The 18453-nt window shown below is 42.8% G+C and overlaps 1 protein-coding gene across 3 annotated transcripts in view; it reads right to left on the bottom strand.

Annotated features, from left to right (window-relative positions):
- Window positions 1-18453, bottom strand: part of LOC146513212 (putative uncharacterized protein MYH16) — a 63001-nt gene that overhangs the window by 7759 nt on the left and 36789 nt on the right. For all 3 annotated transcript variants that reach the window (XM_085169326.1, XM_085169325.1, XM_085169324.1), the window contains exons 7-22: window positions 15770-15826; window positions 8346-8432; window positions 7938-8183; window positions 7710-7827; window positions 6351-6478; window positions 4195-4391; window positions 3955-4087; window positions 3650-3866; window positions 3425-3561; window positions 3229-3332; window positions 1906-2098; window positions 1626-1829; window positions 1418-1543; window positions 1154-1324; window positions 282-482; window positions 46-192 (exon numbers count right to left, since the gene is read on the bottom strand). In XM_085169326.1, the coding sequence (XP_085025452.1) occupies window positions 46-192; window positions 282-482; window positions 1154-1324; window positions 1418-1543; window positions 1626-1829; window positions 1906-2098; window positions 3229-3332; window positions 3425-3561; window positions 3650-3866; window positions 3955-4087; window positions 4195-4391; window positions 6351-6478; window positions 7710-7827; window positions 7938-8183; window positions 8346-8432; window positions 15770-15826 (2466 nt within the window). The remainder of the gene's footprint in view (window positions 1-45; window positions 193-281; window positions 483-1153; window positions 1325-1417; window positions 1544-1625; window positions 1830-1905; window positions 2099-3228; window positions 3333-3424; window positions 3562-3649; window positions 3867-3954; window positions 4088-4194; window positions 4392-6350; window positions 6479-7709; window positions 7828-7937; window positions 8184-8345; window positions 8433-15769; window positions 15827-18453) is intronic.

The following is an 18453-nucleotide window of genomic DNA, read 5'->3' as shown; positions in this document are numbered from 1 at the left end:
ACCGCGTAATACACCTGATAATATACTGTTCCCGAGAATACTTACGGAGGAGTATCCCTTGCCGAAGCTTCCTCTGTTCTTGGTCCTAATCTTGGTGAGCGCTGATTCAGCAATGTCCGCCCTCTCTTCGGCGTCATCCAGCTCGTGCACGGTCTTCCTGTACTTTGTCAGGTTCATGTTAGCTTGTTCCTCCTGAAGTGACAGCAGTGTGAGTTATTTTAAAAAGCCCACAAACACCATGCTTGGAAACGTGTTCAGAGTAAGAGGATGAGGTGACGTACGGCCTCCTCTACTTGTCTCTTGTAGGCCTTCATCTTGTTTTGCAGCCTCTCCACCAGCTCCTGCATCCTCTGCTGGTTCTTCTGGTCCTCCTCCGACTGGAACAGCAGTTCCTTCAGCCGGCGCTCGTTCTTCCGCAGCGTCTTCACTGTCTCAGCGTGCCGCTTTTGTTCAGAGTCCAGCTCCAGCTCCAGCTCCTTCACCTGCATGCAAAGAGTTTCTACTATTGTGTGCAGGAAGGCTTCATATTTATCCACTGAGTGTTTAGTGAAGACACACTCTGTTACAATTTGGTGTTTGTCAAAAGTTCCATAAAAGCAGAAATGTACTGCAGGCCAGACAACCAATACAGCTCATAACTTTGTTTTGTCATATTTCTGCATATGCCAGTGTGCTACATGCAAAGGCATGTGCAACTGGCTAGCCACTAGCATGTAAATAAAAATCCTTAATCCTCTAATTAGTTTTTATATCATCTTATTATATTGTAAAAATAAAGAATGGTTTAGAAACATCACTTTTAGAAGGATTTTCTTGCAGGTCTGACTTTTTATGTTTTTATGTACTTTAGGGTAACGGTTCAAATAAGTTCCAGGAGGCAGCATTTTCATGAAGTCTGCCCTGTAGCAAGATTTTCTTCTGGAAGGAATTTAAACTACAGCAGTATTGATTATTAATCAACTTTACACATTGAATTACTTTATAAGTATAACAGGTAAGTACTTCTTCTGTGCAGACACTTATAGCGGGGATACTTGTGACCACACTAGCTAAAGTAACTGCACATATCCCAGAGCAGTTGCTTCACAGCTCCAACATTGTGAGGCTAAAAAGAAGCGAAACAGTTCAGGCATTCTGACATGTTTGTGTGTACCTTTCCCTCCAGCTTCTGGATGATCTTCTTTCCTCCTTTCAGAGCCATCTGCTCAGCTTCCTCCAGTCTGCTGCTCATCTCTTTGATCTGGGCTTCCAGTCCTTTCTTCACTCTCTCCAGGTGGAGCGTGTGCTCCTGCTCTAGACGCAGCTCCTCCCCAACTCGTGCAAGCTGACGGAACAGAACATCCGTTTCCAGCGTTACCGACCTCGTCTGTATTAATCTGCTGCGTGCTTCGACATGGAGTCATCTCATGCGTTTTACCTCACAGGTGGCCTTCTTAGCTTTGTCTGTGCATCCTCTGATCTCGGCCTGGAGCTCCTCGTGCTCCTGCTGCACAGTCTGGAGATCCACCTCCAGCTTCCTCCTCCCGCTGAGAGCCGACTGGAACTGGACACACATCAGGAAGTCTGTGAGTGTATGTGGGTCCGGTTAGAATGAGTGAAACAGAAGCAGAGGCACTGTGTAATACCTGGTTGTTGAGATCGCCGTATTTCTCCCCGGACTCTTGCAGTTCTATCTCCAGAGCCTTTCGGGCCCTCTCGGCGCTCTCCAGGGCCGCGTGGGTCCCCTCACCCTCGCTGATCAGCAGAGAGCAGCGTCGCTCCATGGCCACCTGCTCCTCCCTGCACTCCTCGTGGCTCCTCGCTTCCTCCTCCAGCTGAGCCTGCAGCTCCTGTGACAGACACTTGCTCTGTGAGCAGGGTGGTGTAGAAAACACTTACTGTACTTGCCGAATGTTGTGAGCAGACCTTGATCTGTTGCTGCATCTTCTTGCTGTTCTTGCTGAGCTCTGTGTTGCTCTTGGTGAGCAGGTCCACCTGCAGTTCCAGCTCATTGATGTCAGCCTCCAGTTTCTTCTTCAGTTTCAGTGCCTCCGACTTCCCTTTCACCTCTACATCCAGACTGGCCTGCAGGGATTCTAGCGCCCTCTGGTGGCTTTTTCTAACGTTGGGCATGAGGGAACAAGATGAAAAACATTGTCTTAGATAAAGAGCAAAATAAAGTAGTAGTTTTAAAAGTAGAATGGGAGGGAGAGCCTTCAGTTTTCAGGTCCCTCTTCTGTGGAACCAGCTTCCAGTTTGGATTCAGGAGACAGACACTATCTCTACTTTTAAGATTAGGCTTCAAACTTTCCTTTTTGCTAAAGCATATAGTTAGGGCTGGACCAGGTGACCCTGAATCCTCCCTTAGTTATGCTGCAATAGACGTAGGCTGCCGGGGGATTCCCATGATGCATTGAGTTTTTCCTTTCCAGTCACCTTTCTCACTCACTATGTATTAACAGACCTCTCTGTATTGAATCATATCTGTTATTAACCTCTGTCTCTCTTCCACAGCATGTCTTTATCCTTTCTTCCTTCTCTCACCCCAACCGGTTGCAGCAGATGGCCCCGCCCCTCCCTGAGCCTGGTTCTGTCGGAGGTTTCTTCCTGTTAAAAGGGAGTTTTTCCTTCCCACTGTCGCCAAAGTGCTGCTCATAGGGGGTCATATGATTGTTGGTTTTTTCTCTGTATCTATGAAGCGCCTTGAGGCGACTTTTGTTGTGATTTGGCGCTATATAAATAAAATTTAATTGAATTAAAGATGGCATATAAGTGCCAAAAATGAGCTCTAATGGCCACTTAAGGGTTCTGTTCATTCTCCTCTGTATTCATGAATCTTTAGCTTTCATAAAAACTTTGAGAAAAAGTTCTGTTCTAGATTTAGATGCTTACTTAAGTAAACAAATTAAGAAGCTAATGATTATGCTCATCAGAGTTAGCCACTTAGACTTGGAGCGTACACCTGGTAGTTGGGCTGGATCAAGGCTCTTATTTTGATTTGGCTGGAGTAGACCACGAGCACCTCTTCCAAAGGGTCTCAGTGTGGCTTATTTGGTTTGTGCAATTACCATGTTCACTTCTGCACAAACAAACCACATCAAGGGGGAAAGTTACCCAAAGTTTAAATAGACTAAACCCTGTTCCAGTGTCATGTGTAACTGTGTATTATCACAAACTTTAAAAAGAGACATTATGGTGGAGAAAAACAGAATGCAGAGAAACATGAAGGATGAGAGGAAGCTGGGGTACCTCGCAGCCTCCGCCTCTTCCTCCTTCTCCTGTAGTCGGCGCTCCAGGTCTGCTTTCGCCTGAGACAACTCGAGCTGCAGCCTCAGCACTTTGGTCTCCTCAGCCTGGCAAAACAGGAGGAACAAAGAAGAAACGCACAATTTACAAACAACAGCTTCAAATATTGGAGCAAATCTAGACTTGATAAAGCACTCACCTCCAGTGCGGCCTCAGATTCCTCCAGCGAGGCCTGGAGCTCTTCTTTCTCCATCTCAATTTTCTTTTTTGCTTTCTGGAGCTCATGCACGCTCTTGCCTCCATCGGACAGCTGCTCTGTCAGGTCTGCTACCTCCTCTGTGGGACAAAGAAGAAGTTGCATATGAGGCAATCTAAGACAGGCAGCTGTATGTTCATTTCAGCCCTCACATGTGCGCCGTCATACCCTGGTAGGCCTTGTTCTCCCTGCGCAGAGCCTCTAGCTGCTCCAGAGTCTCTTCATGAGCCGTCTTGAGTTTGAAGAGCTCGCTGGCGTGTTGCCGGCTCTCCTTCTGGCAGCCCTCCACCTCTGCCACCAGCTCCTCACTCTTCTCTTTCCAGTCTCCAAGCTGCTTTTCCAGGACCCTCTGCTTCTTATCCAGAGCCTGCCCACAGCTGCTGGCCTAAGGCAGGGACCATACACTGCTATAACGCCAAAGCTTTATGGCAAGGCATCAAATAAATGAGTACATAACGAGCCGCTCTGTCTACCTTCTCCAGGTCCATACAGAGCTCTTCAACCTCTCCCTGCAGCCTCTGTTTGGTTTTCTCCAGTGAGGAACATTTTGCCTGGGTGGCTTCCACGGCCTCCTCAGCCTCCTGAAGCCTGCTTGCCAGCTTCTTCCTGTGACACACGTATGATTTGGACTTCTGAGACACATTACAGGCTCTATTCAAGGCATCACATCTCGTCAGATGAAGATGATAGCCGCCAGTATCAACACCACGTACTTGGTCTCCTCTAGCTCGTCTGCGTGCTGGATGGTGTCGGCCTCGTGTTTGGTCCTCCAGTGCGTCACTTCACTGTTGAGTTTGGACACGAGGCGCTGCATCTCCTGCTTGCTCTCCTGCTCCTCCTCCAGCTGCTCCCTCAGCACCTCGCACTCCTGCCGCACTGAGCTCAGAGTGCTGCTGACCCCCTGCTTACACTGGCAACACCAGCGAAGAGACACACTTTGAGTGCAGTGTAAAGCCCAGAAATGTAACACAAATCTGTGCTAACACACTGACTCACTTCACTCATGGCTGTTAAAAGTTTTTTAACCTGTTTGGAGCACAAGCACAATATAAAAGCTGAACTAACGTACAAAGCTTTGATAAAATGACACGTCCGTTTGGGACATAGAGATGTCGGTTAGTCTTCACTCGTACTGCCCATCTTTTTGTCTCTTCTTGATTACACTCACTATTTGTATGTCTATATACTGCATATTTAAAATTGCATATTTGAAACATTTCATATGCTGAGAGTAAAGTGTACCAGTGTCAAATTCCTTGTTTGTGTACACAAACTTAGCCGAATAAAGGTGATTCTGATTCTGATAATCTATGATTGCATGCATAAAACTCTTCTTAGACTAGGAGGCTCACACTCACACTTTCCCATTACCTTTCACCAGACCGACTAAATCCGAAGATTGTCCATTAATCAACCTTGACACTCATTTCCACCTGCTTCATCCTGTCTGCAGTTTCTTCTTCACCTCTCCTGTGCACAGTAGAGGTGCACTCGCATGTTACTTTGGATGGTTGACCCGAGGTGTTTAAAATCATCCACCTACAATACCTCCAGCATCCCACCTGCCTCGCTCTCATTCCCATGGACATTAGGGGTGGGTTTTTATAATCGATTTATCGATTAAAATTGATTCTGGCTTGGATAACGTAAAATAGATTCATTAAAATCCTGAATCGATTTTTTTAATATAAATTTATTTTGCCCGAAATGCCAGAATCTCTGGTGAAATCTCACAAAATTTCAACAACCACCAAACAGCTAAGACAGTAATTGAGAGCAGGAACACGGATTCTGCACAAAGACTTAAACACACAGCTCAACCCACGGATCAGAATCAGTGAGATGCCTTTCTCACAGTCGGGGCTGAAAGCCGACAGCTCGCTGACTCTGATCTGTCGGCGGGTTCGCGCTTTGTGTTCACGCCCTTTTTGCTCTGATTCTAAAGCTGTTAGTTTGATCTCTCTCCAAACAATATCTCCAAACTACGCTTCACATAAACATCGTCATGTATTCACTCTTACTTTTACTGTTTTGCTTCCACCACGATGCACAGCTCTCTCTCTCTCTCTCTCTGTACTTCAAGAACAGTTTCCCGTCTAAAGCTCTTTTTTCTTCAATATTCGCTTGCTTGTTACGCACAAGTCTACCGTTGTTTACAGCATTCTTCCAAAAAGAAAACCTCATTTCTGCTGTTCAATACTGAACCAATTTAAACTTTTTAAAATTATGCAAAATGCAAAACGCTTAACCGTGTCTCTAATAAAACCGCTGTAACGTCAGAGGTAATGTTCATATGTTGATTAATGGTTTTCTTTCGTTTTTGATGTACTGCAGAATATTTTTATTAAATCCCAGGCCAGGAAAATCACCTTCATGTTTTTCTGTGTTTTATCTTCAGCTACTTTGACACAAAGGCCTCTGCTGTGACGCTCACACCTTTGATAAAGTCTTGCGTGTGTCAGCTTCCTTTTTATAGATACAAAAATATGTAAATGTACTGATCTGAATTATAATATTTCTGACTGTCAAAATTTCCCAGATTCAAATCGAAATGAATCGAATCAAATTAAATTGAATCGTGGATCGAATCGATTCAGGACCTTGTGAATCGGAATTGAATCGATTCTAGAAATCAGTGACGATACCCAGCCCTAATGCACATAGATTCTGTCTTGCTTATTCTGACTTTCTCTCCAGCGCACATCTCCACCCCTCCAGACTCTCTCCCAAATCTTACCAAAAACAATCAGTCTAATAGCCTCACAAAGGTAACCACATTCACAGAACACGCTATAATAGTAGAAAACCTACTTTAAACTGCAAAACAGACAAAAAGTATGTGTTTTTGCTTTATGTTCAAAACACAGACCTTGACCTCCTCATCAAGCTGTTTCTTCAGCTCCTCCACTTGTGACTGGAGGAGAGTCTTGGATCGGGTCAGCTGGCTCACTCTGGTCTCTGCCTCCTCCATCTGTCGACTCATGTCGGCATTATCAGCTGACAGGACACACAGGAGCACCGGTTAATGATGCACTGTAGCATGCAGCAGAATTCAGGCACCATACACAAACAATGTGATTATTTAGCTACAAAAGGCAGATGCAGTTTAAGACGTTCATATAGAATAGCAACGTGGTGGCAAAGCAAAGATACATCTTCCAGTAAGTTACATTTATTTTATTTCAGTGGTTGAAACAAAATATTTCATATTATTATGAGCTCACATGGGAGAAATGCAAAAAGAGCTGTGTAATGTCTTAGTGTAGCATAAAATGCTGTGTCAAATAGACACCATGTCAGTGTCTCTGCGAGACTTCTTGGAGACATTTTCACTAGAAAACCTGGAGACAAGGTCCTCAGAGTCTTAAATAAAAGATGTGTTGCATTAGAGGACACATCTGCAGTTTTTCTGGTGCTTTACTCTCATTTTTGATTTGCTCTCATTTTGATTGACCTTCCTTCCTGCTTTGGTAAACTTAATGTAATTAAAATGTACGTAAGCATACTCGATCTTATCCTAACAACACATTAGTTTTCTGCCTAAATAGTTTGCTTTTTAGATCTTCTCCCAAATCTCCTGAGGACAAGTGGTCAGGAGGGCTTAGTCAGTCAGGTTTGTCGTTGGCAAAATATAAAAGAAAGAATTACTCAAAAATGTTTTAGAAATTACTGACAGTCTTTTTTTCCAACAACGGATCTTTTTTATTCTTAAAATATGAATATGAAATATGAGTTCACACCACCACCGTCTTTTGTGTCAATCGTTAACTAGTTGTCATCAAAATATATTATTTTTACATGCACAATATCTACTGGGAGCCAGTTTTAGTGAATTAAGGCTACATGTAACATCCCCGAGAAGATCACTTTAACCTTAAAGTATATGCATCAAGTTTTGCCTACTTGTAAGACAGAAAGAAACTGATTAAGAAAAATTGTAACTGGACTGCTTTTTCCTACTCTCCCGGAGTACTCAAAGCACTCTATACAACATTCACTTCCTTCTACACTCAAGTGCAATCTAACCAACATTAACACTCTGATGGACACATCAGAGAGCAATTTGGGGTTAGTACCTTGCTCAAGGACATTAGGCATGCAGACTGGGATTGAACCACTAACCTTCCAGTCAGTAGCTGATCTGCTCTACCGCCTGAGCCACAGCCACTGACAGGATGGGACAATGGGATTTCTGAATGACTTTCTGTCAGGTGTAACATTGTTTTACCTGTGAGCCTGTTCTTGGCCACGCTGAGCTCAGTGAGCGTCCTCTGCAGGTCGTCTCCTCTCCTGTTGGCCTCAGACAGCTGCTCCTCCAGCTTCTTCATCTGGCTGTCAGAGGATGCCTGGGGCACAGTAACATCACAGCACATTAGATCACGCTCATCACAAAAGTCTGTGACGTTGCTGTCTTGTTCAAAATACAGATAAGGTCCATGTGATCTCAGATCCTGACCTTGGCCTTCTGTAAACTGTCCAGTGAAGCAGCTAGGTCATCCACCTCCATCCTCAGGTTCTGCTTCTCCTTATCCAGTTTGGCTCTGGTCCTCTGCAGAGCTTCACACTGCTCTGTAAGCTCTGTGACGGCGTCGCTGTGCCGCTTCCTCAGAGACACAGCCAGAGCTTCAGACTGGGCAGAGGACTCCTCCAAGTCTCGTCTCAGGCGCTGCAGCTCTGCATCTCGCTTCTTGTTCACCTCCATCTGTTCGACACACACAGGAAGTAATTTAAGTTAGATTTTCCAGGCAGTGCCCTGGAAATCTTCTTTGTGTACATTTAGCTGTACAATCTGGGATTATTTATGAGGGAAATTATGTCGTCCAGAAGTGTGCAGCTCGACAGTGTTTGTGTGCTGGTAGTTTACCTGTGAGGCGGTGACTCCTCCTGCTTCTTCAAGGCGATCTGTGAGATCATCCAGTTCTCTGGTGAGATCAGCTCTCTGCTTCTCCACCTGCCATAAACACAACAGTTAAAGAATGATAACGGACAACAAAATTATGCAATATAATGCAAAGATTTCTGGGTAAAAGTGCTGTGAGCTATCTGTCCATCATTATGGGATCTGAAACCCTTTATACTCTTTATACTTTGGCTCTTTACCTCACTTTGATTCACCCTTCTTCTTACTATGTTTTGGTTTGAACCACTCATCAGAAAATCTTGTGTTTTAGCTGCTAGTTGCTAACTTTGTCTGTTTGCTTTTTGGTGCTGAAAACAGCTTTCTGCTGCTAATGGAGTGAAAATAGTGACTATAAAAATAAAGGTAATAAAGCAACAATAATGGGCAAAAGGAAGCTAAAGGATTCAAACCAGAGAAACTCTACAGTTACCTCCCAGTCACTCCTTTCACTACCAGTGACTCTTTTCACTACCAGCGACTCCTTTCACTACCAGTGACTCCTTTGCTACCAGTGACTCCTTTCACTACCAGTGACTCCTTTGCTACCAGTGACTCCTTTCACTACCAGCGACTCCTTTCACTACCAGCGACTCCTTTCACTACCAGCGACTCCTTTGCTACCAGTGACTCCTTTCACTACCAGTGACTCCTTTGCTACCAGCGACTCCTTTCACTACCAGCGACTCCTTTCACTACCAGCGACTCCTTTCACTACCAGTGACTCCTTTGCTACCAGTGACTCCTTTGCTACCAGTGACTCCTTTCACTACCAGCGACTCCTTTCACTACCAGTGACTCCTTTGCTACCAGTGACTCCTTTCACTACCAGCGACTCCTTTCACTACCAGCGACTCCTTTCACTACCAGTGACTCCTTTGCTACCAGTGACTCCTTTCACTACCAGTGACTCCTTTCACTACCAGTGACTCCTTTGCTACCAGTGACTCCTTTCACTACCAGTGACTCCTTTGCTACCAGCGACTCCTTTCACTACCAGCGACTCCTTTCACTACCAGTGACTCCTTTGCTACCAGTGACTCCTTTGCTACCAGTGACTCCTTTCACTACCAGCGACTCCTTTCACTACCAGCGACTCCTTTCACTACCAGCGACTCCTTTCACTACCAGTGACTCCTTTGCTACCAGTAACTCCTTTGCTACCAGTGACTCCTTTCACTACCAGTGACTCCTTTCACTACCAGTGACTCCTTTGCTACCAGTGACTCCTTTCACTACCAGCGACTCCTTTCACTACCAGCGACTCCTTTCACTACCAGTGACTCCTTTGCTACCAGTAACTCCTTTGCTACCAGTGACTCCTTTCACTACCAGTGACTCCTTTCACTACCAGTGACTCCTTTGCTACCAGTGACTCCTTTCACTACCAGCGACTCCTTTCACTACCAGTGACTCCTTTCACTCATTATATCTACTAATACCAGCTGTCGAAAATTTAACTGAAAACTGAAATGACATGAATGAATCTGCATCTCTATGTCTGAGGCCTCTGTCCTCAGCTGGAAAAGGTTGTAGCGTCCTCTCTGGGTCAGGGACAAATTGCTGCTCCAAGTGATGGAGTTCAAATATCTCAGGTCGTTTTTTTAAGAGCGAGCGGGAGACTGACAGACGGATTGGGGCCACAGCTGCAGTGATGTGGACGAGCGTAAAAGTGAAGCTGTTGATTTAGAGATTGTGGATACCTGCACCAGAAATGAGCTTTCTCTGACAGGTGGCTGGTGTCTCTCTTACAGACAGGGCGAGGATTTCAGTTATTCAGAGGGGTTCTGAGTAGAGTCGTTACTCCTCCACATCGAAAGAAGCTATTTGAGGTGATTCAGGCATCACCCACCTCAGGGCAAACCCAGGACACGCTGGAGAGATTACATCTCTTGGCTGGCGTGGGAATACCTTGGTTCCCCCTGGATAAGCTAAAGATGGTGGCTAAGGACAGGGAAGTTTTGGCTTATCTACTTAGGTTGCAGCCCCCAGCACTAGATAAACAGAAGATGGATGGATTGACAACTACCAAAAAGTCCTAAAACTTAAGTGGCTTACTGAAGCAGTATCAGCATATATACCCAAACCTTTTCTAGATTTCTGGTAACGCTTTTGATATAATATAAATAAAGTACTAAGAATAGATATGTTCTGACATTATGAGACACATAAGATTATTAACTATCATTACCTTCTACAAACAAAATCCCGGCTCCACTAGTAGAAGAAAACTGATTATATATCAGTTTATACAGTGTAATAAAACTTGACAGTACATACCCTCATCTCATGCTCAAACATGGAGCAGCGCACATGGATTGAGTTTATTATACTGGTCCATTATATGCACAAACAACAACTGGTGCTCTGTAATTAAAAACACTTATTTTTTATACACGTGTTTTACAGCCAGTTTAACGACAGCCGTAGATGTTGAGACTGACCCACAAAAGCCGGAGTCTCGGGGCCCCCCTGATGGAAGCAATGAGGCACGGCTGTCAGCACACCAGAAAATAGATGACTCTCACTGGGGGTCTCCTCTTCCACCCCCTACTCCTCCAGCTAAATCTTCAAAAAACAGCTCACACCTGAACCCAGCCCTTTGTGTCCACACGCTGGCTCTGTGTCGAGGGTTAACGCTGTGCGCTTGGCACACTCATCGCACTCCTTCGCACTGCTGACTGTGTCAGTGCTCCTAAAGTGCCCTTCTGTTAGAGATAGGAGATTTATCTTCATTTGCACAAGAGCATGAAGGAGTAGGAGTGTGTCTCTGTGCAGTCAGCCAATTTGTGTTTGCATAAGTGATTTCTAGTGTTCATTTACTCAGTCTCCAAAAGCAAATTCATACTAAACCCCTGACTGGTGAGATGTTCTATCCTGAAACAAAACTAAATGTATGTTTACTTCAATGGTTCTAATCTTATTGTCCAAAAAGATACAGCTTTGTATACGTCTCTTTTTCTATATTAGAGAAGTATATATAGTATAGTAAGTAAGTATATATTGAAAGAGCCAAATGCTTTGTCCAAAGTTAGTCTTTATACAATACAACATGTCCATCATCTTCTGTAAGTTACAAGCTGGGACCAATTTAACACAAAATGAGTTAATTTCAATGAAAGTCCTGCTAGTGACAGTTTAGCATGACTTATTTTTTTCTCAGAGATGTAACATTCGGTCCACTTTGCTTGATTTCAGTCACATGATGTCTACTTGTTCACCTATTGGATATCACATGTACAAGACAGCTGGCCAATGTGCGAATGTGCGATCAGAAAGTGAGAGAGATCTTAATTTTCACACACCCATCTGTTGGCTAATGTCTCGAAAAGTTCAGGGATGTAGTTCACGTGTCCGGTATTTCAAGTAATTCAATGGTTGGTGTACACAAGCCATCCAAAATCCATGCAGAAAGGTCAGTAATGTTCAATGTCGGGATTTGATTGAAACTGAAGGGTAGAAAAATTGCCTTTTAAAAATGTTTGTGTGAAACTTTTGCCTTCGTGATCTCTAATGTGCCACCACAAAGCTTTTTGTTACATGGCAGCAGTATTATGTGATATCCCAAAAAGAGGAAACAATAGACTGTCCAGAAGCTTGTATAAGTACATTCACTATGCAGCAAATATGTAAATGCCATTAATAAAATTTTTAAATCTCAGGGAAAGCCATCCAGTCCAGTCTGTCAAGAACAAGGGTAATGTTCAGAGCTGGAGTCACTACAGAGGGATAGAATTGATGGGAAATACCATGAAGCCATGGGAAAGAGTTGTTGAACCTAGCTTAAATAGAGGTGTGGCTATCAGTGAGCAGAAGTATGGCTTCATGCCCAGAAAGAGCACTACAGGTGTGATGCTTGCTTTCAGAGTGTTCATGGAAGTACTGAGAAGGTGTCTTTGTCTTTGTGGATTCTGAGACAGCATATGATTGGGTGCCAAGAGAGGAGCTGTGAGACTGCATGGCACAGAAGTATGTTAGGGTGGTGCAGAACATATGTATGGTAGGAGTGAAAGATGGAGGTAAGATTATATCAAAGATCTGGTGAGCTCCTTCTTGGTTCCAATTATGATGGACAGTTTGACATGTTTGGAGAGGGTGAGACTAGGGGTGGGCGATAGAAACGATATACGATAGAAACGATATAAATTTGGCCAACGATAGAGATTTTGACTGTACCGCTCTATCGCGATAGCGCATGTTGATGATGTCACCTGTTTTGGTCGAAAGCATCGCAGCGGCTACAACCATTATCATCTGCAAATTATGGCGGGCGACAGTCATAGCAAAGAGAGGAAGCACTTTTGAAATATGGGGAAAGTCGAAAACTGCGCTTCCTCCACTTCCGTAACATTGATTCATTAATGCTGAATTCTCTCGCAGCTGTTCTGTTCCCATGTTGTTGCAGTATATTAATGACTAACCTCGTATTGTGGATGAATAATCTCAGTTGTTCTCCTGACTGAAGTTTGCCCCATGTATAGCATCCTGCTATGCGATTGCATTTGTCCCTGACCACCAGAATCCCTCAAGTTAACTTTTATCGAGTGGAAAAAAGTTAGCGTTCATCCTCCAGCTTCACTGTGCTAATATTATGCTAACATAGCTGTGTCGCTAGCAATCACGTAGCACAACATTATATACCAGGTAGTCCAACTTCAGTAACCCTGCAAACGCCACTGCTGTTTAGTTTTCTGTCTTCATTTATGTTGGAAGTGGTAGCAGAGCTGTACGTTTGAATTAGTTTCAAAAATCTCTCAGAACATGGTATGAAATGTTTAGGTGGAAACTAGCGAGCTAACTTCCTGTTAACTTCTAACTCTTAAATGTAATAAATTCTGTTTTCATTGATGCCTGTATGTTAAACTTAATTGTTACACCTGTTAAAGCCGCAACGCTGATGATTTAATTAAAGATGAAAGAATTTAGACCGTTTTTAACTCTCAGTGTTCGTTTGACTTTGGGACCTGAAGCGGACGCAGTTTTGGACCCAGATTACTCCGCGAAGCTCCTCACTACGGCAGCCGTAATGCTCTGACAATCCATCAAGCAGTGCGGCTTACCAAAGTTGTACTAAAACATTTTTTAACAGATTTCTGCCCAAATCGGTTCGAGGTCAGTAAGCACAACCAGAATTCATACATAAGGCACACTCTCGATTTTTGAGAAAATTAAAGGATTTTAAGTGTGCCTTATAGTGTGGAAAATACGTTATACAGAAGAAAATAATATATCGCGATATATATCGTTACCGCACGTGCTTCAAATTATACCGCGATATGGATTTTAGGCCATATCGCCCAGCCCTAGGTGAGACTAACAAAAATACCGGAGGCAGAGCTGAAGATGTTCAGAATTTAATTGAGAGTGAACAAGATGAGAAATGAGTACGTCAGAAGAACAGCTCAGGTTGAGCAGTTTGGAGACAAAGTTAAGGGAGACAAGGTTGAGGTTGTTTTTAGATGTGCAGAGTGGGATTGTGGGTATACTGGCCAAAGGATATATGGATATAGTGAAGGAGGATATGCAGAGGTTTGGTGTGATAGAGGATGATGTTATGGATAGGGTGAGGCACAATATCTGCTGGGGCGAGGGAGCATCTGGGACAAGAACCAAGCAAATTTATTATTTTGCTCTGATCTGATCAGATCTAATCTCATAAAAATGTTAGCGAGTACCCAGAGCAGAATATTACACTTAGTAAAGAATGGTAATGTTGGGGGTTTTAAGCATAGCATCAAGTGCCATTTGCAGTTTGCTGCTCCTGAATCGTGAAGCAGCTTTACTTTTCACATTAGGACATCATCTGCATCAGATATTAAAAAATTATACAGAATAAATTTGACTTTAATTGTTAATAAATTAGCAATATTAGCTATCAAGACATTGGTAGCTTGTTGTTTTCCATGAATTGGCTACTTTGGGCATCTGTCACAAGCAAAAACAGTGAAAAACAATTTAAAGTTGCGTCTTTGGCAAGATAATTGTGAGGTCATACTTATCTGTTTTAATTCCTGACTGCATCAAAACTATAAGGATTCACTTAGTAAACCCAAGATAAAAAGCAAAGCAGCTAAACAATTTGACAACCCTGAAGCTTAAACTGGAAAATAACTGAGAGCTTATATAAATAACCCCTTTCATATTCTACGCAGTCACCTGACTTTTAAGTTAATTTTTGTTGTTCATGTTTCTATGGAGAATGTGTGATTTCCAGTTTAAAGATAAAGTGTTTGTGCACTGACTGAATGCTATGCATGCTATGTGTGTTCCTGGGTGTGTGAGAACATGCTACTTTACAATTATATAGTGTGTGTGAGCGTGTGTGTGTGTGTGTGTGTGTGTGTGTGTGTGAGTGTGTGTGTGTAAAACCGCATGGCATTCCAGATGGGAGAGGATCCTAGAAAAAACAGTGCTGTCTGTCAGCCTCTATCTCATAATTCTATCTCCCCAGTGCGACCCGAGGAGCAGACCTAACAATAGCGAACCTGTCTGCAGCAAAGGTATGCTGTATTTGAGCTGCTCTGAAGACGGAGGAACAGATAAAGACCTTGCATGTCTCTGCCTGCCTCTTCGCTGCTCTGCAGCTTCAGAGGCTGAAGGGGTCTCAGCTAGCACCATTAAGAATACCACCCAGAGTGGGGAAAAACACACCCTCAGGCCAGCTGTCACTCTATTTACCACTTGGAGTGAAATATGTGCCTTTGCATTTCTGCCTTTTCCTATTGTAACTACAGTACGCTCTTAAGTGGGCTCTGTCATGCTAGCACACACATACTATAAGTCCTTGTTTGAAACAGCAAGCACTTAAAGAGCCACCTTGGTATCAGCTTTTTATGGCAAAGACATGCTCCTTTGAAAAAATGATGCATTAGAAAGAAGTCATCTCGGACACTTTATTGCAGTCAAATGTAAGATGGATGGAAAAAATGCCCTATTCTTCCACTTGAAGGAGCAAGGGCTTACAGAAGGTGCACTGATATGGGTGTGTGAAGACAGAGAACGATCTGGGAAAGTAAGAAAAAGGACGTCGGGGGTCCCTCCACGCCTCTGGGTTCTCTCTATGTTAATCAGAAACACAAGGTCTCTTCAACCCCCTTTTATTATCACAGGTGCAGATAGTTTGGGGTGACCAGAGGCACAGCACCAGCACATGTACCCCACCAGCTGCCAGCACATCAGCACTGTTTTCGTCTGTTCTTCTTCATTTACCGCCCCCTTCAATCTTTAAACTGCTCTAAGCACCACAGGCCTGAACATTAGAGCAGAACCAAGTTATCTGGTTTCCTCTTATCTACCCCAAAGAAGGACAGACAGATTTAACTGCTCTTTGTTTCATGTGCACTAAAGAGCGAAGCCACACAGTTCCTCATAAGTGTGTAGATATACAGTACCTTGGCTCTCATGGTCCGCTCTGCTTCCAGCTCCTCCTCCAGCTCTTCAATGCGAGCCTAATGAGAGATATTGAAATGGATTAAGGTGCATACTTAAAAAAATCAAAACAAGAAAACTTAATTTGCTTTCAGTACCACAGGCCTGAACATTGAACTAATAAAATACAATAAAATATGGGGAGGATATTTCCTCTGCTTTCACAGTACATGTGTCATTTTGACAGAGAACAAACGGGGCGTCATCTCTGCAGACTGTTTGCTATTTCAAGGCGGCACTTGTGTGTGCGGTGAGTCCTTCTCATACACTCCACTTTCTTTAGGGATTTGGCACGCCTCTGGCTTTTTTCCTCAGGTAGCAATTTAGAGCAAGAATGTCCTGTAGGCACCGTCATTATCTGTATTTTGACCCCAGGCTGGGTGTGCTATGTCCAGTCACCGAGACCAAAAATCATCAGCACTATCATTTCCATGAAATTCGAAGAATTTTTGTTGTGTTTTTTCTTTTTGTTCTGTTTTGGGTTTTTTTTGCTCTTGGTTTTATGGTCCTGGCCTGAAGTAAGTGATGCATCAAGGTCTGAATACATGCAGTATTTTATCAGTCAAAATCATTTTCAGGTGTCTTCTATATATTTTGTAAGGTTTATTCCTTCCAGGTTTGTAACCTTTTTCAACAGCAGCTGAATTACTTCTCATGCAAGCATGTTATCATCATGAAGAATGACTAATATGTACCATTTAATGCAGCGGTCCCCAACCCCCGGGCCTCGGACCGGCACCGGTCCGTGAGTTGCTTGTTACCGGGCCGCGAGAGTTGAGGCTCAGGTGTGAAATGTATAGTTTTCAGGGTTTTTATCGGTTTTCAGCGTTATTTTGTTATCGTTTTTATCGTTAACTCTAACCTGGGTCTTTTCACGTGTGTTATGAATAAATCTTCTTATTTTTGGTACCGGTACTAGTTTTATCTTGTTATATTTATCCGCGACACCTTAAAGGCCGGTCTGTGAAAATATTGTCGGGCATAAACCGGTCCGTGGCGCAAAAAAGGTTGGAGACCGCTGATTTAATGCACATGCATGAATTACAACTATTCAATTCAATTCAATTCAATTTTATTTATATAGCGCCAAATCACAACAAAAGTCGCCTCAAGGCGCTTCATAGATACGCAACTATGCATCTACCTTGAATATACAGTATTTAAATAAATGACTGCACATATTCTAAGTGACAACTTGCTTTCATCATCTCAATTCAAGGGTTTTGATGAACATTTTGATGATGACACAAATCTTTAAATACGCACAACCGCTTCCTTTACACAACACATTCTTTATTCCTTGCAAACCAACAACAGCACTATTTTTTACAGTGAACTGACCACCTCTGAAAATAACCAAAGCATTTTCAGTTATTTTTGGAACACTCAGCTATTTCATCGCACTGTGTTTATAAAGCCATAGTTATGTAGAACAATGACAATCGTGCATATTTGGTACAGGTAAAGGATGTCGATCATCTTCATGTTATGCACTTCCTCTGAGGGTTTTATCTAACTATCTATCTGCCGTGGAGCCAAAAAGATTAAATATGCAACTTTGGGTTTAAATAAAATAATAAGCTTATTGGCCCAACATAAAAATAATAAATGAATATCCAAAATATATTGGGCAGATTTTGCATGTTGTTCCTGTGTCAGCATACTCACTGTACTCCAGCTTCATCTAAATTAACCATTGACATAAATGTGGCCATAACTGTTTGTTGCTCTGTGTGAGCCCACAACACGCACAGCATACAACAATATATTTAATTATGCAGCGTAAACAATCCTGGAACAAAACCAGGAATATCTACTCTGTTCAATCACTCCATGCAAGTTTACATTTAGATATGAAGAGAAATTATTATGATTGCATGTAAAATGCATGTGAATTGTATGATACGTTTGATTTTTACATGCAATTCAATTCAAATCAGTTGCAGAAGCACCTCAAGGCGCTTTATATTCTAAGGTCAAGACTCCAAAATATTACAGGGAAAATCCCAGTCATCAAACAATTCCTTATGAGCATGAATTTAGTAACAGTGGGAAGGAAAACTCCCATTTTACTATCTGCTCCATCCGGTTCGGGGGTCAGGGGGGAAAAGAAGGACAGGACACACACTTGTGTAATAAAATATGAGCTTCCCAGCAGGTTCATGAGACCTCAGCACAGGCTAACGGCACTAAAATGAATGAATGAATCAGTTAACACAATATGTTATAATGTGTAGAAAACATAGTGTCATTTTTTTAAACACTCTTGCTTTTGAACTTTAAATATCCAGTGTCCTCTTAAGGCATTTTACTTTTATTTATATAGCACCAAATCACAACAACAGTTGCCTCAAGGCATTTTACACACTTATATACATTTTATTAAGGTAAAGATCCTCCCATAATACAAACTGTTATTCTTAGTGAAAGCTTAACTCCCTCTACCACAGCTTACAGTACACGTACCCTCTGTGTACACCTACTGTGCTTTGAATTTTATTTTACTGGATTCTGTTCAAAATCATCAGAATGATCTAACAGAAGTATATCATCCACAGATCATTTCTGTTCCACTTATGTCATGCCAAAACTGCTTTTTTTATTACTAATAAAAGTTTATTGCTCGCTTCCCAGCACGGCTGCACTC

Source organism: Neolamprologus multifasciatus, chromosome 8 (genome assembly GCF_963576455.1).
Source record: "Neolamprologus multifasciatus chromosome 8, fNeoMul1.2, whole genome shotgun sequence".
NCBI lineage: Eukaryota > Metazoa > Chordata > Actinopteri > Cichliformes > Cichlidae > Neolamprologus > Neolamprologus multifasciatus.
This window is presented reverse-complemented; position numbering and strand designations above follow the sequence as displayed.